Source organism: Gigantopelta aegis, chromosome 6 (genome assembly GCF_016097555.1).
Source record: "Gigantopelta aegis isolate Gae_Host chromosome 6, Gae_host_genome, whole genome shotgun sequence".
NCBI lineage: Eukaryota > Metazoa > Mollusca > Gastropoda > Neomphalida > Peltospiridae > Gigantopelta > Gigantopelta aegis.
In genome coordinates, this window is record NC_054704.1 from 101,826,952 (window position 1) to 101,848,382 (window position 21,431).

The following is a 21,431-nucleotide window of genomic DNA, read 5'->3' on the forward strand; positions in this document are numbered from 1 at the left end:
TGATCATAGACTGTTTTAAAGTTTGCAAAAAATATACATCCAGCTAAACAATTTAATAAAATGATAGGCTATTGTAATCTGGGTCAGTTAAAAAAAATTAATTTCATAACCTGATCAAGTCTTTAAGGTTCAATACTAAGACCTTCAATATTAAAATAGTTAATGTTAACTGAATTAAAAAGTGTTCTCCAATATATTTTTTCCCCACATTAACTCAAAAAATATTTTTTAAATTCACCTTAACACACTTGTTCAAACAAATCCATAAACATGTCAACTTCTTGTTCGAGTTACAAAATTCAATTTGTTTCAGTAGACTGATTTTATTTTTACTTCAGGTTATAAATCTAAACATTTCAAATTCAGCAAAGCTTGAGGTATTTACTGTGCAAATTAAAAGCATTTACCAAAAAAAAATTGTAATTCTCCAGTCTATTTTAACGTGTCAAATCAAACACCCACAAATCATCTAGTGTCGCTACAGGCCGACATCTAATCAGACATGTGATATAAACATGAAGATTCTATTAAAGTGGAAAGCAAGCGTTACATCCACTGAAAATGTGTAATGGACTGAACTAGCTAGACTTCATGATGTCTAATACGCTCAATGCGATCACTCTGAAATGTGTAATGGACTGAACTAGCTAGACTTCATGATGTCTAATACGCTCAATGCGATCACTCTGAAATGTGTAATGGACTGAACTAGCTAGACTTCATGATGTCTAATACGCTCAATGCGATCACTCTGAAATGTGTAATGGACTGAACTAGCTAGACTTCATGATGTCTAATACGCTCAATGCGATCACTCTGAAATGCCTTTAATGGGAGCTAACGGACATACACACACAAGTCAATCATGAACCAGCCGCGTGTGAATAATTCACACTGGATGCCCAAACAAGCAGTGTTTCAGACCACACTACCGAAAGAGTATTTAACAAGATTATAAACTGTTGAAATGGGTTTAAGCAAATTGCTAGAAGCCCAAGGGACACACATCACCATCTGTTACCAGGTTCCTGCAATATTCTGAAACACCAGTGGTGTTGACAACGAATCTATAGTACTTGTAAACAAAATAACAAAATAAAGTCTGTTTAAGTGCTGTCTGTACAAATTAGTCGGACATGAATTATGGGATACAGCTAATGAACAACAAGCTATATATACAAGCTACAGTTTAGTAAATATAGCGGACTCTATACAGATATCTTTGTTATCCACATTCCTATTTGAATGAATGAATGAATGAATGAATGAATGTTTAACACCACCCCAGCATGAAAAATACATCGTCTATTGACTGTCAAACTATGGTAAAGGCAAAACTTCAAGTGATGAGCAACATCAATTTAAAAGTTTGTAAAAACACAGTGTAAAGAAATGTGCGAAAAATACACATACCTATTTAAACCAGAGTGACATTTAAATCGGCAACAATATGTCCAAAATTATAGGAATCTCCAAGAACTTATTTACTCCAATGATACCTCATGGTGTAGGAATTGAAAATATTTCACTAGCTCGCTGGACCAGAACCAACTAAAATTTACTAGTCCATCAGCCATTCAGAATATATTATTGTTCAACAATCTTATAATATACTCTTTTTTCACTTCAAATGATATATATTTTATTTCTTCTTTTTTTTAATGACAAAAAATTATGGACACTTGATAAGTGATCAACATCATGTAGCAAATGAAGACAAGACCCAAACCTTGACTGACAAATCAATAAATTTTTAAATACTCTGGTAAATACTAATTTTTTCACATTTCTTTTATATAGATTTACAAAATTCAAGTGTTTAACAGAACAATCCATTGAGAACACACCACGGATTCAATGAAAAAGACAGATCGCCCGTCGGACTGGTTGTTGCATTTTATAACTCGTCCGTCAGAATTTGTACTCACGTTTGGCGACCAGGCAAGTACTTTTCTGCAGCCCTGTTCTTTTTAAATACCATCTTTAAGAAATTTAGTTTCTTAAGCAAAATGGATGTACCTGTACCATGAATATTGTTCATCATGATTTGTTCGTTTGTTCTTTTTGTTTTGTTCTTGGTGGTTTTTGTTTGGGGGGGGGGGGGGGGGGGGGGGGAGTTATGATGTCACATATATGTTGCTAACAGGAAACCAAAAGAAAATAATGGCATTTATGCAGAATATAAAATATTTAGGACTAGTAAATCATGGTAAATGTCTAGACAAAATACAATTAGTAATAACTGTTGTTGTTAAACCAATCAAATGATAAACTAAAATTAGCAGCACAGTTGTAATGGCCTTATAGAGAAGTAGTTTTAATTTGTCTGCATTCTAATTTAGAAAGCAGATGATTTGATGAGTTTTTAATGCTGTGTTCTTTTTCAACAATGATTATTTACACAAATGTTTTGTCTTTTTGTTTTGTTTTAAGTGTTTTTTTAACTGGAATAGGGAAAGTATGTTGTCCATGTGTACTTGCAAATGCTAATGCTGGTTTTATTCTTGCAGATATCTGTTTTACTCCATTTACTTCACATTGACAGTAACATTCAATTTGTGACAATATTAACACACCAATTCATCAAACACATCAAATGGTCAAATACAACATAGCAATCCCAAAATAATAAAATTATTTGTGATTTCATTGTTGAACATAAAACAAAATGACAAAGTGGTAATACAGAGAAACCTCTCAAAACTGGACCCTCTGTAAGCTGGAATTCCCTCAAAACTGGACCCTCTGTAAACTGGAATTCCCTCAAAACTGGACCCTCTGTAAACTGGAATTCCCTCAAAACCAGACATATTTCACAGCCCATTTTTAAATATCTGTACAAAAGAGAACCTCTCTAAACTGGACACCTCTTAAAACCAGACTTTTTATTTAGTCCCGAGGGTGTCCGGTTTAGAGGGGTTTCACTGTAGCTTGAACGCATGTATTTAAAAGTGACAAGATGAATCAATCCACATAATCGCTGGACATGTTTTGTCTTAGCTCAACATTCGAATACAAGATATAGGTGTTATATTTCTAGCAGCAGCGATGGTAATGGCACAACAGTCAACTTATGATTTATCTTAGCTCAACATTCGAATACAAGATATAGGTGTTATATTTCTAGCAGCAGAGGTGGTAATGGCACAACAGTCAACTTATGATTTATCTTAGCTCAACATTCGAATACAAGATATAGGTTTATATTTCTAGCAGCAGCGGTGGTAATGGCACAACAGTCAACTTATGATTTATCTTAGCTCAACATTCGAATACAAGATATAGGTGTTATATTTCTAGCAGCAGCGGTGGTAATGGCACAACAGTCAACTTATGATTTATTCACTACACTGGTCTACTGATTGCAGACAATTTCTCGTATTCAAGCACTTATGCAATGTAATACACTGAACAACCATAGTTGATCCAGTGGGTTATTGATGAGATTGAGGTTCTTTTCCTCATGCTAACTTTCTATCTCCTTTCCTTGTTTATCGATATTGTTGTATCCCAGCTCTGGGAATGGCTGTTGAGGTCCCCAGCTAGGAGAAAGTTACTGTCTGAGGTCTGGATATCATCAAGGTAGAGTTCTTTGACATAAGGGCAATAGAAGTTTACAATGTGAAGCTCAGATGATTTTGTTTTGATCTCGACTCTAATGAATTCAGCTTCCTCCATATATCTATTGATTTCAGTGGCACTGGTTCTGTTCCTAACCAGAATGACTACCCCATCTTTGGTTCTTCCAGTGTGATCACTTCTGAAGGTTTGGTACCCTCTGACCTTGAAGTTCATGGATTCTGCATTCCAGTGCATTATGATTATTCGGGAGTTTTTTGTTGTTTTTGTCTGGCCAGTAGCTTTACTTCCTTGTCCCCTGGCTCCACGAGATGGGCGAAAAGAACCTCCAGGAGCTGAGGATGTACTCCCGCGAAGTAAGGAGCACGGCACTGCACCTGCCTCGTGAGTCATCGCAGGGTGAGCACCGATCACATCATAGCAGCTGTATATGCATGGTATTGTGATCTATTATAGTGTGCCTTGCAGCCCAATTACCTCTGACTTCAGATGATTGTCATACAGAGTTAAAATATATAGTGAAATGTATTGTGGCAATGGTTGAATTTTACTTTTGGAGGCACAGCAATGTGCTGCTTTTGGTTTAACAAGAGAAATGATGGGCATGATGGAAAACTTTCCATTAAAAATGATTTCAGCCTTGGGCTCTACCTTATGCAATGTTATGGATATGGATATGGATATTTTTAAATCACATTTCCCATGATAATTTATTTTTTATTTCTTATAAATACATCATGGAATGTATGGGAAGGGCATGTTGGCAAACCAGTTGACAATGTCTGATTTTTGGGGCACACTGACAAGTAAAGGGCAATCATGGCACTTGCTATCATTGCTGTAGTAAAATTTGAATCGTGTTGGTGGACATCATAGTGGGAATCGTAAACAGTTGCCCACCTTTGCTAAGCAAAGGCAATTTCGTTTGTAGTTTAAAATGGTCATTAAAATCATTTAAAGACCATCTGCTGGCTTTTTAATAAAACTGAACAATGGCTATAAAAATAAGCATTTAGCAATTAACTGAAATCTTCTAGCTTTGACTGCTCTTGCAAAACGTAGAGACACTCTTGAGGAAGACAAGCATGTACTTCATGTCAAGACTGCTCTCTATGGAGTTTGCCCAGCACTCACAGTCATACTGACTGGTACCATCATCTTCTAACACAACACACTGAGCTAACATTAGGCACAAAATCCTGTCTAGCAAGTGAGCGACTGTGATCGCTCGACCTCCTGAAGATGCCAATGGTAATCATGAATAATATTTTGCTTCCCGGTGGTCATTTTTATATTCATGTGTATTACATAAGGATGTGTATATGTGGACCATATGATTGTGTACCTAGTTCTAGATTAAAAATACAATAACTGAACTTTCTTTGAATCTACACACTTTACGACAATCTGATTTGTTAAGTGGTGCTTACATTTTTGCGCTCATATCTCGATGAATCAAAACAAATTTAAGACATGCCTAACACCATTTTTTCAGTTCATGTATGCATCAACCAAAACATCATTTCAGTCAATTCTTAATTAATTATTATGGTTGCAAGTGTCTATTTTGCTATTTTTATGAGCATTTGTGATTTACCTGCAAAGTTAATTGATTCCACATAAAATCTGTCTATTATTAACTCACGTATTTCCAAATTGTAATGGGTTACTACTCAGCATAAAGAGTGCTTTCTTTAAGAATCCTCAAGGCAAAACATATAAACACATAAAAAATATTCTTCACATAACTATTAAAAAAGCAGCCAATTCTTTTTCAATATGGAGCTGTAATTCAAATGTCGATGTGTGGCACCACATGTTAAACGGTCACTCGCCCTCATTCGATTTTGCAATAATATAAATTTTAAAAATAGTAATAAATGAAATTTGGATGTAATTGTAATTCAAGGTATAATCTTTACATGCAACTTTGAGATTGCCAACTGGAATAACCAGTCTAATTGCAATAAAAAAAAAGCTGAAATAAATCAAAATAATACTTATGCATACAATTTTTCTTTAATATGTACTGAAACCTCTCAAAAGCAGATCCTTTGTAGAACGGAGTTCCCCAAAAATTGGATATTTCTTATGGTTCCTTTTCAAGTATCAGTATAGAACATGACCTAGAGAGCTTTAAACTGGATACTCCTTAAAGGGGAAGTAAACTCAAACATGAGCCTTATGTGTTGGAAAGATGCATACCCGGACCACCAACACATACTGACACTTTAACAAATAAAAAACACATAATTTTAGAGTTAATAAAAAAACCCATGATTATTGTATGCACAGTGTAAAAAAATGCAGTAATTTATGACAAGGTGCTTCACTTTCATCAACCTGACTTGTAAAACAACATAAATGATTTGATAGTATAATAAACTATTTAACTAAATAGATTTCAATTTGCATTAATAGAATAAAATGGGGTTATAGTATTTTTTGTTCATAAAAAAATCCAAAGAAAAAATGCATATTATTAGGCCTATTGGTTGGGTGCGTTGGAGCAAAAACTACCACTCATGATACCCAAAGTGATACTTTTATTTTCTTTGGCACTATGTAATTGGTGAGTTTTGTGATTTTAGATGAGAAAGTCTACTTAATCAAGGGTTTCACATAATTATTTACAGTAATAAGGCAGGGCGGCTTGCAATGTCCATTACCATTTTAGGGATAGCAGGTTATTCCATAATACCCTGTGATGTGAATAAAACCGGCATAGGTTTTTTTGTGTCCAGACAGCAATAATTAATTACCTTGACTGGTGATCTTCCAAATATACACCTACCAATCAGGAATCACAGGTGCAAGCCACAGAAATAATAGACCAATTAACTAAGAAAACACTCTGTTTATCATTTCAGTATGCAGGTTAATGCATAGACAAAATATGATACAGTTATTTTGACACTGACAATGGTGGTTTATTTTGTACTCAGAAATAATATATACTTATTGCTGGCTTACTAGGATGGATATTATTACAGAACATTGCGATGCATCTGCAAAAATCTGGTACGTTTGTTTCTTCAGTTCTAAGACTAATTCCTGAAATGACACGTTAACCAGAGAGCATATTCACTGGGATTGTGCAAAATGGCTGCGCCCGTTATATATAATAGACATCACATTTAACCATTTTATTAATCAAATATAATAATATACTTGTTCATATTAGGCAATAATGTACATTATATATTGCTAAATATGCATACCAGTTCAAAAGCCTTGTGTGAGCATTCTTTTAAACCAGACTTTTTACTTTGTCCTGTGGTATCTGATTTTAAGGGTTTCACTGTACATCTTCATTTATATCTCGCCTAAATGCATCACTACAATATCAATGTACTTGTTTTTAGCCTGTTACCAACAGCTTTAATCATGCTTCATTTCCAGCCTATCGATCATGCTTGAAAACTACAGAAGTGATGAACCATTTTCTAGATTTAGTCAGATAGTGAATTAAATGCATGGGGGAGAGAGGTGACCTTAAAGTGACTATCATAGACATGTCTGATTTTCAAAGCTGCAAATACTAATTCTGCAATTGTAATTTTAACATTTTAAATTTTAATGAAGTTCAGTAATTTTCCAGCTAGATGAGCAATTTTTATCACTCTCAAGTTCAAATTGCAAGCACAGGTGCAATTATTCCTAATAATAATCTTTTAGTCCTTAAGTTATATATTATCCACTTCCATCATGATCATCTACTTTGGGCTCATCATAAAAAAAATATATATATTAAAAAATACCTAAAAAATTGCCTGTACTTTCCAGTTTTGATCATGTGCATTCATAACAATATCACTCACCCCAGGTCATTTTACTAGTCGCATACACAAAACCCGGAAGATCTAATATTGGCTTCTGTTTAATTATTTGTTGGCTTTCCATTAAACTTGTAATTTACGTGATCATAAAAATACTGTTTCCAGACAAGTGGGCAGGGAACCTGTCTGAACGATGCCACTGGGACCAAAAGCTAATTGGCGTAAACCTACAGCACGGATTTCACATTCTGCAGTACAAAAACTGTAATATGTACTTTAGCACACCCCATCACACACTAGATCTACTCCGATAAAAGGACGAGTGATTGTCGGTACTATAGTAAATGCAATCAGGCATGGCTTCAAATGGAAAGGGAAATATAATCTAACAGAACATTTTACAGAATATCTGTATACACAATTTTTTTAATGATGCAATCATTCTATATTGGCAAAATAATGGTGGTCCTATTTAAGTGCTACGCAGACGATTATAGAATGAAATCTCCTGAGAAATAAACAGGAGAACATGTCCGCTGTCAGTATCTAGATTACTGGCAGCCAACAGCTATAGTTAATACAGTTACGAGTGGCAAGAGTTTAGGAGAAATGATTTTATTCTGAACTAGAAGGCAAAGCTATGATGGCTCGCATGTCATATGTTGAATAGTGAAAAGATAAATCGATCCACATAACTGCTAGACAGGTTTTTTTTTAAGTAAGTAGGGAGCATTAGTCCAACACCAGATTCCTTTAAAATTGTGTAATAATTCAAGAACCCTATTTCATTTAGAGCATAAACCAAATAATGTCCATCTGGTTTGAGTGCACCAAACTTTTGATAGAGAAGTGAACAACACAAGTCCTGTAGTTAGTGATAAATGTGAGTGTGTTGGTTATAAAAAAAAATAGTTTCATCTGAGCAAAAAATGTATGCAATTTTATTTCATCTAGTACCACTTATCAAGTAGCCTTGTGCTTGAAACATGTATAGGGTACCTGTAAAAAAAAAGTACTCAAATTTTGTGCGGAACTACGATAGCCATAGACGCTACCCGTGAGTGTTCGAGATTAACGGTATCCTGATATCTCGGGGATACCAGAATTTAATTTTGGATACCAGACTTCAAGAACCCAGTATCCCACCGGGATGCCATATAATACTAAATTCTCAGGTGGGATACCAGATTTTGAAATGTTAGTATCCAACTGGGATACTGGTCAAAAAATTTAATCTCGAACACTGCCCATTATCTCAGAAATGAGCAGTTTGACTCCCAATTTGTTCTGATTCACTTTAAGGGTGAGGGGTGGTAGTATTTATATCCATGGCGTTTATGTCGATTGATACGCTGCAGGTAGGAGCTTTAGCCAAATATGTTACTATTGTCGTCTATGGGATTTGATTTGGTAGTATACACCCTAAATGACTACTGTACACTATTTTCCTTAGTAGCTTATGACTGTTTTAAACAATTAAGTTTCATTATATTTGTTTACAAATATCTCCCATGTTCTTGTATCATATTTATAAACAGAAATGTGCACATGGTGACATGGATACAAAATATTAAAGAATCCATTGAAGGATTTTAAAGTTGTAAGCAGCTATAAATCCTAAAAAGTTCAAAATAACCTTACTATATAAATTGGGGTCAGACACACTGGTAGAGAATGGTGGGCTGACAGTCTGGCTAACTAAATACTTATACCAAATATGAAAAACCACACTTGAAAGAATTACATATTAGAAAGTAATTGGAGAAATTTGTTAAACTAAATTCCAAATGACCTTGACCTTACCTTGAAATTACTGTTATGGTACTTAAGAAACATACCAAATATAAAAATCATTCATTAACTCTTTGGGGCCGAATCCCGACTCACGTCGTGATGTTAATTTGCGCGAAATGTCGAGTCCCGCCTGTACGCGTGGTTTACAAGCAGTAGCTATTATCGAATGCCGACTGGAAGCGTGGCCGACTGTACATGTAAAACGAGACGTCATTGGCTAATATAATTAGAAGTTTTCATTATCAGCTTGTAGAAGATTAATCCAGTGACCAATAAAAAGTAGTCTTACAGCTGGGTTTGTTCATGCACCTCGTGGCTTTGCTTGGCTTTGTTCGGCTTTGTTCGCTTTGAAATTTTGTTTAACAAAATGGACGACGACGTATTTCTCAATTCTGATGATGATAGTATTTCGGAATTTGAAGGTTTCACGAACGATGACGTACTCGATTTAAATAACAGTAATTCGGATGTAGACTTAAGTAGCGATAGTGACGACATACCATTGTCACATTTTCGAAATAGACGGAATATCGGTAGGACTCTTACACTGGCCTGTTGTGCTGGGTAAAAAACGGACATGTAAACAATGTAGTACACAAGGCATTCGACGTGAGCCAGCCACAGGCTGTGAACAGTGCAACGTGAACCTGTGTGTTGGATGTTTCAAGCAATACCACAAAGCCAGATTTCTAGCATTGTTTCAGTGAAAAACCCCAAAATTAATCAGAACTTCCTGACAATTACCAGTAACTTTTATTAAAACTTTTGTTTATTTCTGTTATTTATAGACAATTAAACAACTTTTTTACAATTACATCATATAAAATAATATATGTTCTTCATTAATTGCACATAATTAAATAGCTCACAAAATTTGATGCAGATTTGTTTATTGATTAAGTTAAGAGTTATTTTTGCTGCAGTGCATGAAATCTGTGTTTATGCTTTAGGGCACCAGCAGGTAAACACTGCCTAGGGCTGGAATTCAAAATGGCCGCCAGGCCTCAAAGAGTTCAAATGATTTTTAAAGTTAAAAGCAATTTTGTAAACTTTAAGCAAGTCCTAAATGATCTTGACCTCATGAAGCAAGGGGGTGGGGTGTGTGGTTGGTGGGAGGGTTTAGATGAAAGACTCACCTGGTGAACACTCATACATGTACCAAACATAAAAGTCATCCATTAAGAGATTCAAGAACTATAAAGGCAATTAGAGAAACAAACCAAAATTTATGTTAAATAAGTTCTAAATGACCTTGTCCTGGGGTTATATTGCACAATAATACTGATAAACACCTATACTAAATATTAAAGGATCCCATTAAGGAATTTAAGAATTACAAAGGCAATTAACCAAAATTAATGTTAACCAAGTTCCAGATGACCATGACCTTGTCCTGGGGGTAATACTGCACTATCATGCTAATCACTTACACTAAACATTAAAGCCATCCATTATAAAGAAATCACATTCATTCATTCTGGTACATTAATTTTATATTAATAATTAAAGACTTTGTGTATTCACCGATTTCTTAAGATTTGAAACATGAATCTAGTTGTCATGAATAGAGTTGTCTAGATTTAATGATGACATGGATCTAGTTGTCATGAATATAGTTGTCTAGATTTAATGATGACATGGATCTAGTTGTACTAAATGTGACCATTTACACGGGTAAGACATTGCAATTTATACCGCGTATAACACTTTGCAATTTGATATTCCCAATTTATTTATGCAAAAAGTTTGTATGGGATCGATTAATTTGCAGTTATTTATTAAAAATAAATGTAAAAATAGTGAAATATGGCACTTGTGACTATCATATAACAGCTTTAATATGTCATTTTATCCTAAAACTTATCATATCCATGCCATAAACTCATTTGTTATTTTGGTTTAATAACCCAGTTAATAGTTTTTTGCAGTCAGTGTGTCATTTGTTTTCATGCCAAAAAGACCTGTACACCTGAGCTTAGCGTTTTGATCAGATTTAGTTAAAATACTTGATGTCAAACTACATTTGTGTCAATCATGATGATGCCGTATTACTGATGGTGACTTTAGAACTATGATTTACTAAATATGGAATTAAAATTTTATTTTATTTTAGAAGTGTTATAGGATAAATAAAATTCATTATGTGTTTTGTACTATATAAAATACCAATCTTAATCAGCATTTTTGTCTCGACAGAACCAGATGTTGTCCATGTCAAAACCTTATGACAAATCCTCTATGTATTTTGGGTTGTTGTATTTTGGGTTGTTGTATTTGACTTGGTGCTGGAGGTGCCTGGGGTCCTAGGATCAATCTCCTTGGTGAACCCACCTGGCTTTTTCACATTTTTAAGGGAGGGAAGTAGACCAGTCGTAAAGTGCTTACCTAATGCGCGGTCAGTCTAGGATCAATCTCCTTGGTGAACCCACCTGGCTTTTTCACATTTTTAAGGGAGGGAAGTAGACCAGTCGTAAAGTGCTTACCTAATGCGCGGTCAGTCTAGGATCAATCTCCTTGGTGAACCCACCTGGCTTTTTCACATTTTTAAGGGAGGGAAGTAGACCAGTCGTAAAGTGCTTACCTAATGCGCGGTCAGTCTAGGATCAATCTCCTTGGTGAACCCACCTGGCTTTTTCACATTTTTAAGGGAGGGAAGTAGACCAGTCGTAAAGTCTTACCTAATGCGCGGTCAGTCTAGGATCAATCTCCTTGGTGAACCCACCTGGCTTTTTCACATTTTTAAGGGAGGGAAGTAGACCAGTCGTAAAGTGCTTACCTAATGCGCAGTCAGTCTAGGATCAATCTCCTTGGTGAACCCACCTGGCTTTTTCACATTTTTAAGGGAGGGAAGTAGACCAGTCGTAAAGTGCTTACCTAATGCGCGGTCAGTCTAGGATCAATCTCCTTGGTGAACCCACCTGGCTTTTTCACATTTTTAAGGGAGGGAAGTAGACCAGTCGTAAAGTCTTACCTAATGCGCGGTCAGTCTAGGATCAATCTCCTTGGTGAACCCACCTGGCTTTTTCACATTTTTAAGGGAGGGAAGTAGACCAGTCGTAAAGTGCTTACCTAATGCGCAGTCAGTCTAGGATCAATCTCCTTGGTGAACCCACCTGGCTTTTTCACATTTTTAAGGGAGGGAAGTAGACCAGTCGTAAAGTGCTTACCTAATGCGCGGTCAGTCTAGGATCAATCTCCTTGGTGAACCCACCTGGCTTTTTCACATTTTTAAGGGCGGGACATAGACCAGTCGTAAAGTGCTCACCTAATGCACGGTCAGTCTAGGATGAATCTCCATCGGTGGGCTCATTGGGCTATTTCTTGCTCTAGCCAGTGCACCACGAATGGTATATCAAAGGCTGTGGTATGTGCTATCCTGTCTGTGGGATGGCGCATATAAAAGATCCCTTGCTACTGATGGAAAAATGTATCAGGTTTCCTCTCTAAGACTACATGTCAAATGACTAAATATTTGACATCTAATAGCTGATGATTAATAAATCAAAGTCCTCTAGTGGTGTCCAACAAACTAAACTAACTTGTTCCCATTTTAACTTGTGCCTATGACTGGTATCTGTTCACTTATAGGTAAAGTTAAACTTAGTTTTGTTTAATGACACCACTAGAGCACATCAATTTATTCATCATCGGCTATTGCATGTCAACCATTTGTAACTTTGACATGTCTCAGAGAAGAAACCCACTATATTTTTTCCATAAGTAGAAAGGTATCTTTATTATGCACCATTATACATATAGGATAGCACATACCATGGCTTTTGACATACCAGTTGTGTTGCACTGGATAAAACAAGAAATATCCCAATGGGTATCGATTCACGACCAACAGTGCACGTATCAAGCAAGCACTTTACCGATGGGCCATACCTATATGTATGTGCAGGTAAACAACCTTGCTGTCATACAGTAAAATAGATTTCATTTAGATTTTGTTTAATGACACAAACCTTAACATATATTTTTCGTAATCACACGAATCTTAAAATTTTGTAAACTATTTGACATTTAGCAAATGAACCAGAGTTGGAGACAGGCAGCATAATTTCCTAACATTTCCGATTGTTTGGCATACCACTACCAATTTCAGTCAAAACAAAGAACAAAATAAATCTGTCTCAATTAATGAACACTGCAAGTTGTCAACATAATCTCGGTTTCAAAATCTTTTTTTTGTTGTTGTTGTTGTTGTTTAAAATTATTTAATGAAAATAAATCTGTTTAAAACCAAAAGGTTAAAAGTCAACCAAATGTTGTCATCAGAAGAAGAAAATTATTGTTCTATTTAAAAATTAATTAGGGGCTGAAAATGTTCAGATGCATTAAGACAGCCAGAGTTACTTCTAAATCTGATATTGATTGCATCACATTAACTATAATGAATGCACAAGAGAATGATTTAAAAAAAAAAAAAATTCATCACTTATGTTTGTATTGTCTGTGTGTGTTTTTGTATGAAATATAATCATAATTAACTTCAAATTAGACATCTAATTCAGCAGTCTCGCTTCAATATGACTTTCTCCAGGGATTACTGCAATAATGACTACTCTGTTGTATGGTTTACAACAGCCATTGCTTGGATTACAGATCACCTTTCCTCCTTGGCGGACCCAGTATTGGTCCGCCATCCAAGTCAGTGCTTCATGACTGGTATATTAAAAGGCTGTGGCATGTATGGTCTTGTCTGTGGGGGAAAATGCATATAGAAGTTCCTAACAGAAAAATGTAGGGGGTTTCCTTTGACGACGGAGTTAACATTTCCAAACAATAATTAATTAATCAAAGTGCTCTAACAGTTCTGAATGAACAAATATATAACCTGTAGCTTTTACATATGTAGTTTAACACATCACCTTTACGGTTCTGAATGAACAAATATATAACCTGTAGCTCATACATATGTAATTTAACACATCACCTTTACGGTTCTGAATGGACAAATATATAACCTGTAGCTCATACATATGTAATTTAACACATCACCTTTACGGTTCTGAATGGACAAATATACAACCTGTAGCTCATACATATGTAATTTAACACATCATCTTTACGGTTCTGAATGGACAAATATATAACCTGTAGCTCATACATATGTAATTCAATTTTCTTTGAGTCTATACACTTTATGGCAATCTGATTGGTGCAGAAGTGCTTACTTTTTTTTGTTTATATCTCGATGAACCAAACAAATTTAAGTCACACCTACCAACACACACACACACACACACACACACACACACACACACACACCAGCTGACTCACACCACTTTTGTGCAACAAGCTGTATTATTCATGCAACCATATTTAGATATTTTGAAGACAACACACATGAAAGATGCAAAAGCAATAACATTGTGACACAGATACCACATAATAGTACTTTTTTATATGATAAATTAATGGGAAATGCCATAGCAGAGTTGACATGCATATGCATTGATAATTTTAAAATAAAAACACCTCTTCACTATTAAAATGAGACTCGGTCAGTGGCCAAAGAAATGTAGCTTACCTTGTAGGTACATTCACACTTGAAACTTACCTGTAAGCGTTGTTCTACAGCTGTTGACAAAAATTAAATGGTTCCCTCAACAGTGTAAATGTTTAACACGTTCCCTTCATTCACATTCACAAATATAAACTAAGCACAAATCGGACAACTACAACATGTACTTCCAATATAACTAAATGATCTGTAAAAATGCACACAGCAGCTAGAGGAAATGGTGTCTTTTGTCAAAATGATGTCATTTACCAAATGATGTCATTTAAAAATCACCTGATTCAAATAATAGTGAATAAACATTTTCATTCTTATGCAACATAAATATCAATGAAGTTTACAGGCATATTTAAAGCTAAACAAAAATTCAGTTATGTATTGTTAAAGTATGCATATAAATTTAATTACAATAATTGACTGCAATTATTTTTTGGTTCATGCAAGTATATACTGAAAAAATGATGGGCACACTTTTGTATAGCCCCCTACACAGAGTCATACAGTGTGCACAGCGTTTTTTCGGTTCAGACTTGCATGAACTAAAAAATAATTGCGGTCAATTCTTAAATAAACCTTTAACTCCTAGGTTCAAATTTAACAACACTAGTTTTTTATGCAGTTATCTGACTGCACATCTGTAGGGTGGGGTTGGGGGGGGGGGGGGATATAGCTCAGTGGTAAATAGCAGTTGCCTGAAGCATGACAGATCAAAGGAACGATTGGCCGTAACTGATTTTTTGCCCCATCCCAACCAGTTCTACACAACTGATATGTTGATGTGTACAGAGGCTGTGATGTAGACTGTTCTGCCTATGGAAAAGATCCCTTGCTGCCTTGTTGGTAGAATTAAATAACCTATGTGGTGGCAGCATGTTCCCCCCAATCACTGTCTCTGTCTATTATGAAATAAACTTATATACAGCTTTATTTTTTTAAGCACATCACTAGAGTACATTGATTTATCAATTATCAACTAGTGGATTTCAAACATTTGGTAATTTGACATAGTCTTAGAGAGAAAACCCGCTACATTTTTCCATTAGTAGCAATGGATTTTTTATATGCTCTATCCCAGACAGGATAGCACATACCACAGCCTTTGATATGCTAGTTATTGTGCACTGGTTGGAATGAAAAATAGCCCAATGGGCCCACCATAAAGGATCGATCACAGACCAGCCACACATCAGACAAGTGCTTTAAATTTTTCACTGGGCTACAATTGTTAACCTGCCTCAGGCAAGGATAAAGTCAGAAAACTATGATGATTAAATGCCCATTAACACATAAACTTTAAAGACTTGGTTGTTTAAATTGCTTCATTGTGGCATGGTCAATGTCATGCCTGCATTACACATTGCAAATTGTATTACAATAGAGTTGAAAGCTTTTAGCTATTAATCAACCAAATGATGCAATTACAATTGTGCTATACAATTCAACTAAATTATGCAATTACAATTGGACTACTATTTCAATCAAATGATGCAAGTTAAAATGTTTAAATGAGTTCAAAAGTAAATTAAAATAAATAACTGAGTGTAGAAAAACCTAATGTTTCCTGACATTTAATATAAGTTATAAACAGGTCCTTCACAATCCACAGCATAAGATTAATATGTTCAGACATCATACATTCTGAATGTAATATATATATATATATATATACTCTTCAAAAAAAAGGTAGGGGAACCTGAAATATTAATGTTAATATCAACTGTTAGACTGAACATACGTTTTGACAACAGACATCCTAGAAAAGAACGTTCAGGTCTGTTTATCAACACACAGAAACACATTCCATAGTTTGCACATGCAACATGCAGTTGCCCTGTACACGTGCATGGGGTATCATTCTCGATTTTGACAATTTCCAGGAAGGTCCATTAATCACTGTGGAACATTATTTCTGTCAATCTTTTTCATTATGTTGATCATACAGTTGTTATTGTTTTGTTTTTAGTCATTTTTATTGTTTGAATTTGCAATTTACTGATATCAAAAAATGTCAACTTTCAACACTTCTGACCCCAATCGTCCTCCAAGATCTTTGGTGGTCATAAAACCTACTGTAATACTGAACTACAGGTTGTAATGTTTGCCCAATTAATTCACTATTATCATATAACCATTCCCCACAGCTAATATACCTTACAATTTGGGCAATTGTGAATTCTTATTAGAGTTCCCCTACTTTTTTTGAAGAGTGTATTAACATAATTGTGCAAACCATATCAGTCATTACTATATAATGACCAAACATACTGTTTTTTCTTCATTGCTGTTAAACATACTTCAAATTGTGAAACAAATTTGTTATTGCAATATTGGTTGAAATGCACTTCTGTCCTGAAACCACAAGGAAAAGTAACGTTATACTTTACTGCAATCAATACACCATCAACTTTATTTACAACCACAGGAAAAGTAACTTTATACTTTACTGCATTCAATACACCATCAACTTTATTTACAACCACAGGAAAAGTAACTTTATACTTTACTGCATTCAATACACCATCAACTTTATTTACAACAACAGGAAAAAGTAACTTTACTGCATCAACTTTATTTACAAAGTAACTTATAAAATTCATGATATTTATGCTTAAATCACAATCCAGAGTTTCATCTTGTGTCTTCTGTCCACAAAACAGGTATCCATTATGTACAGGTTAAAACACATGCATTTTGCAGTGCTGCTTATAAGCAGGTGACTGTTATATAATTTAAATGCACATCATAGCAGATTTTAATGTGATTTAAAACATTATGACAACTGGCAGGATTCGAACCCATGCACCAACTCGTACAGTCTAGGATCTAACAACTCAGCCACCGAGATATTCCAAAATGGAAGCCCAACATTCATATCTTTATCAAATGTTTTTAATTTTTATTGTTTGTCAAATAAATCAAATAAAACTAATTTCCACTGTAAATATACAAGCAAGTCACTTGTCTACAAGCTCTAAACTTTATCACTATTCATGTAACAGTCAGTTATAGGGAACTGCCATCAGCAATGAATTTTTTAAAATAATAACTGCAGATCCTTACCTCAAACTTTTTCGTATTCCTGTGGATGTAACTGAAATCCGTGGAATGAACAGCTGATTTGGTCGTTTGTCGTGATCAGCCATATTTCCTGAAGAATAAAATCGAGCACGATGTTTTCCAAACTTGTCAACACCGTGACCACCAGTGGTGTCAAGTGATAACCTCAGCTCCTGAAAAACGCAATGCTTTAGAGATCAATATTAACACCAGTTTATGTGCAGTATTCTCTCCTCTACAATGTAGGTTTCGTCTATGTCCACCAAGGGACTAATTATTAGTAGAAAAAATGTCGAGTATATATCAACAAACTTACACGATTCTTCCGTATACCAATTACAATGTTGTCTCCTGTGATATCCATAGCTTAAAGCTCAGCACGTGAAATCAATAATATAAAGAGATGGGAAACAGCTCATCCATATTGCAAAACGTCTCCAAAACTGTCATCCAATTTTAAGAGGTGCTTTTTTTTCAATCATGTATTCTTTTTTGAACCAAGGGTTTATAGTTAATGCAAACTATAAAAGCAACTGTGGATATTATAGTTGATGCAAAATATAAAATCACATTTTACAGATTTTGACAAAAATCTACTTTATAAACATATCATTTGAACTAAATATAATTTATTAAAAGGAACCAATACTGTTTAAAAGGTAGGGGTGTTGTTTTCTGAATTGTTTTCCTTGTGAATCAAGCTTTCTTTTTTTAACTAAGGATTTATGGTTAAAATACAAAATATAAAGCAACTACATGAACTCTAATGCAGAATATAAAAGCAAATTTGACAGATTTTCACAAAAATCTACTTTATAATCATAATCTTTGAACAAAAATATTTATTAAAAAGAACAATCACAGTTTTAGGCACAAAATATATAGTTTCCCAACAGAGAAATTTAAATTATTGTGGGGGATTTATTTGCTAAAAAAGCTCCTGGAAGGAAAATTATTTGTTTAAAAAACAAATTCAATATTCCTAAGATTTTGTGGAACACTGGATCGACTGCCAAGTTTTATCATCTAAGAACAGCAACTTTTGAAATTCAAAACACAATTACACAAAATTCTAAACACAATGACACAAGGATTTTTTTTAATGTAATAAGACAGTTTTTAACTTCTCTACAAATATCAGGGTGTCCAGAAACATATCATATGTTGTGGATTACTTAACCATAATCTGTGTATTAATTGTGGTACAGTGTGGGATCGATTCTTGTAGGTGGACCCATTGGGCTATTTCTCGTTCCAGCCAGTGCTTCACAACTGGTGTAACAAAGGCCATGGTGTGTACTACCCTGTCTGTGGGATGGTGCATATAAAAGATCCCTTGCTGCTAATCGAAAAAGAGTAGCTCATGAAGTGGCAACAGCAGGTTTCGATCCTCTTTCAATTTTTGTGTGGTCCTTAACCATATGTCTGACCCCATATAACCATAAATAAAATGTGTTGAGTGCATCATTAAATAAAACATTTCTTTCTTTCTTTTTCTGTGTATTAATTTAACAACCAAACATAGTTATTTATGTACATAATTATATAAGAAACAAAAATGAAGAGAACCTCTGTTGTAACTGTTACTGCAGATTACATGCCTTATTACATTCTAGTTTAGAATGGTAATTATTTGTGTGGGTTGGTTATTTTTGGTGCATATTACATTTCTCGAGCATTTTCTTACTGGGTCTTGACTAAGGCAATAGTATAAATACAGAAGATGTAACAATTATTAATTGGTATCAAGTTTCAAATAAAAATCACATAACCATGTTTCCATGACTTCAAGTGATAGCCACCATTCAGTCTGGCCTTCATCACAAAGAATTGCTGTTACCATCACTGGCAACTGGTGATACAATGCTTCAGGCTCATGTTGTTCATGATTGCATTCGATTAGTCCTGAGACTGAAATTGGTAGTCAAGGCATGTTTCCTACATTGTAATTTAACTTGAGATGTATACATGGACATGTACACAAGATAAAATGTCAAACATGTCCTGGTTTTTTTTCTTCAAAAGACTTCAAGTCAGCACATTAAAAGAAAGAAAATCAAATTTGTTTTCTCAAGTGGTTGGTTTGATAAAGTCATTGTGTTCAGAGAAACATGGCTGCGGGCCGACAGGAGTTACATGAAGCCAAACTGATCTCTAGGTGCCAGTAAAAAAAGAATTCTGGTGTACAGAGGGTATGGTTTTGAGAGGTTTCGCTGTATAATATTCTGAAGGAAAATAGTGAGTTTTAATAATAATAATAATAATAATAATAGTAATAGTAATAATAATAAATTCTTATTTTGTGAGGATAACAGTGTTAGCAAAAGCTAATCTCTTCTGAGGCCCTCAGATACAAACAATACAGCATTACAATACATACATTTATGAAGAAATAGAATATACATACATACATGGCATAAAACATATGTACAAATGATATTAATGCAGATATTTCTGCTTATATAAGGGGGAACGGACTAGTTCGTAATATAGTTATAATAATAAAGCCTATATAATAAGCAAGGTCGTTTTATATTTCCTATCATTGTGACTGCTTCTCTTTTGCTTCGCTGACATTCTTCTTTGTTCTTACCCGATACCGCACTTCGCAAGGATCTTTTTGCTCTCAGGTACCGTATTCACATCATGCAAAATATTGTGCACAAAGATAAATTCTATAATTTCAATGGCAATGGTAGCAATGTCTTCTGTCCGTGTCGATCAATTTATAAAATGGCATAGCCAGCATGAGGCAGACGAGGCGCTTGCATGGTCTGGATTTTTCCCAGATATATATTTTTTTTTCCCCATGACACTGATATTTATTTTACAGGTCTGGATTTCCCTCAGCATTTTTTCCTCTCTGGCTATGCCCCAGGACATACTCAAATAGCATTAACTTGCAAATTTGCAAAAAGTAAAAGGACCATTGAATAATTACTCGTTTGTGTTTTTTCACCAACTGCGGTTGTGTGGTGTTCAAATTGAAAAAATTATTAAAAAATGACATCACATCTTTTTTCGAATAACGTTTGGTATGTCTATACCGTACATGTAGGTATTTTGTAAATTACTTTGCGGTGCTTATGTGACAGAAAGGTGGGATTAGTGATTTTCTTACCCGTTATTAGAGCTACAAAGTAGGCCTACGTGCACAGTAAAACAGATTGAAATAGTATATCTCTTAGAGTAGGCATAAATGATAATGTATAACACATAGCCCATGTTTTTGAGTATTTGAGAGTCCGTGTATCAGATATGTATCAGGCATAAACTAATGGTAACTTAATCTTATCTGAAAAACATATTTTTAAGTAATGGGCACATATATTTAATAGGACGTTTACCTATATTCTATGCAAGTATTTGAAATGTCATACTTTTAACAATGCTGACACCTATTTCAAACCATAGTGTCCCCAAGTGGTGGTGTCAGATATGTTATAGTAACGTTATATAATCTTTATGTGTGTAGCTGCAGTGTTTGTATTGGGGGTTTCTGTTTGGGGATACCTGTGCTCCAGACCAGTTCGTTATTACAAATACCTGGACTGTTCAGGTAATCAACTGTTTATGAACTGGTATCAGGAAAACAGTTCTGTTATAAATGTAATTCAGATCGGGTGGCATTATATTTTCCGTCACTTTAGCAAAATACAGTCTTGTAACCACAGAGTAGACCATTCCATTCAACA

The 21,431-nt window shown here is 34.7% G+C and overlaps 1 protein-coding gene across 1 annotated transcript in view; it reads right to left on the minus strand.

The window, feature by feature from the left end:
• Positions 1-16,807: 16,807 nt before the first annotated feature.
• Positions 16,808-21,431, minus strand: part of LOC121374736 — a 50,942-nt gene continuing 46,318 nt past the window's right edge. The window contains exons 2-3 of the mRNA XM_041501844.1: positions 17,740-17,909; positions 16,808-17,028 (exon numbers count right to left, since the gene is read on the minus strand). Of these exons, the coding sequence (XP_041357778.1) occupies positions 16,914-17,028; positions 17,740-17,909 (285 nt within the window). The 3' untranslated portion in view covers positions 16,808-16,913. The remainder of the gene's footprint in view (positions 17,029-17,739; positions 17,910-21,431) is intronic.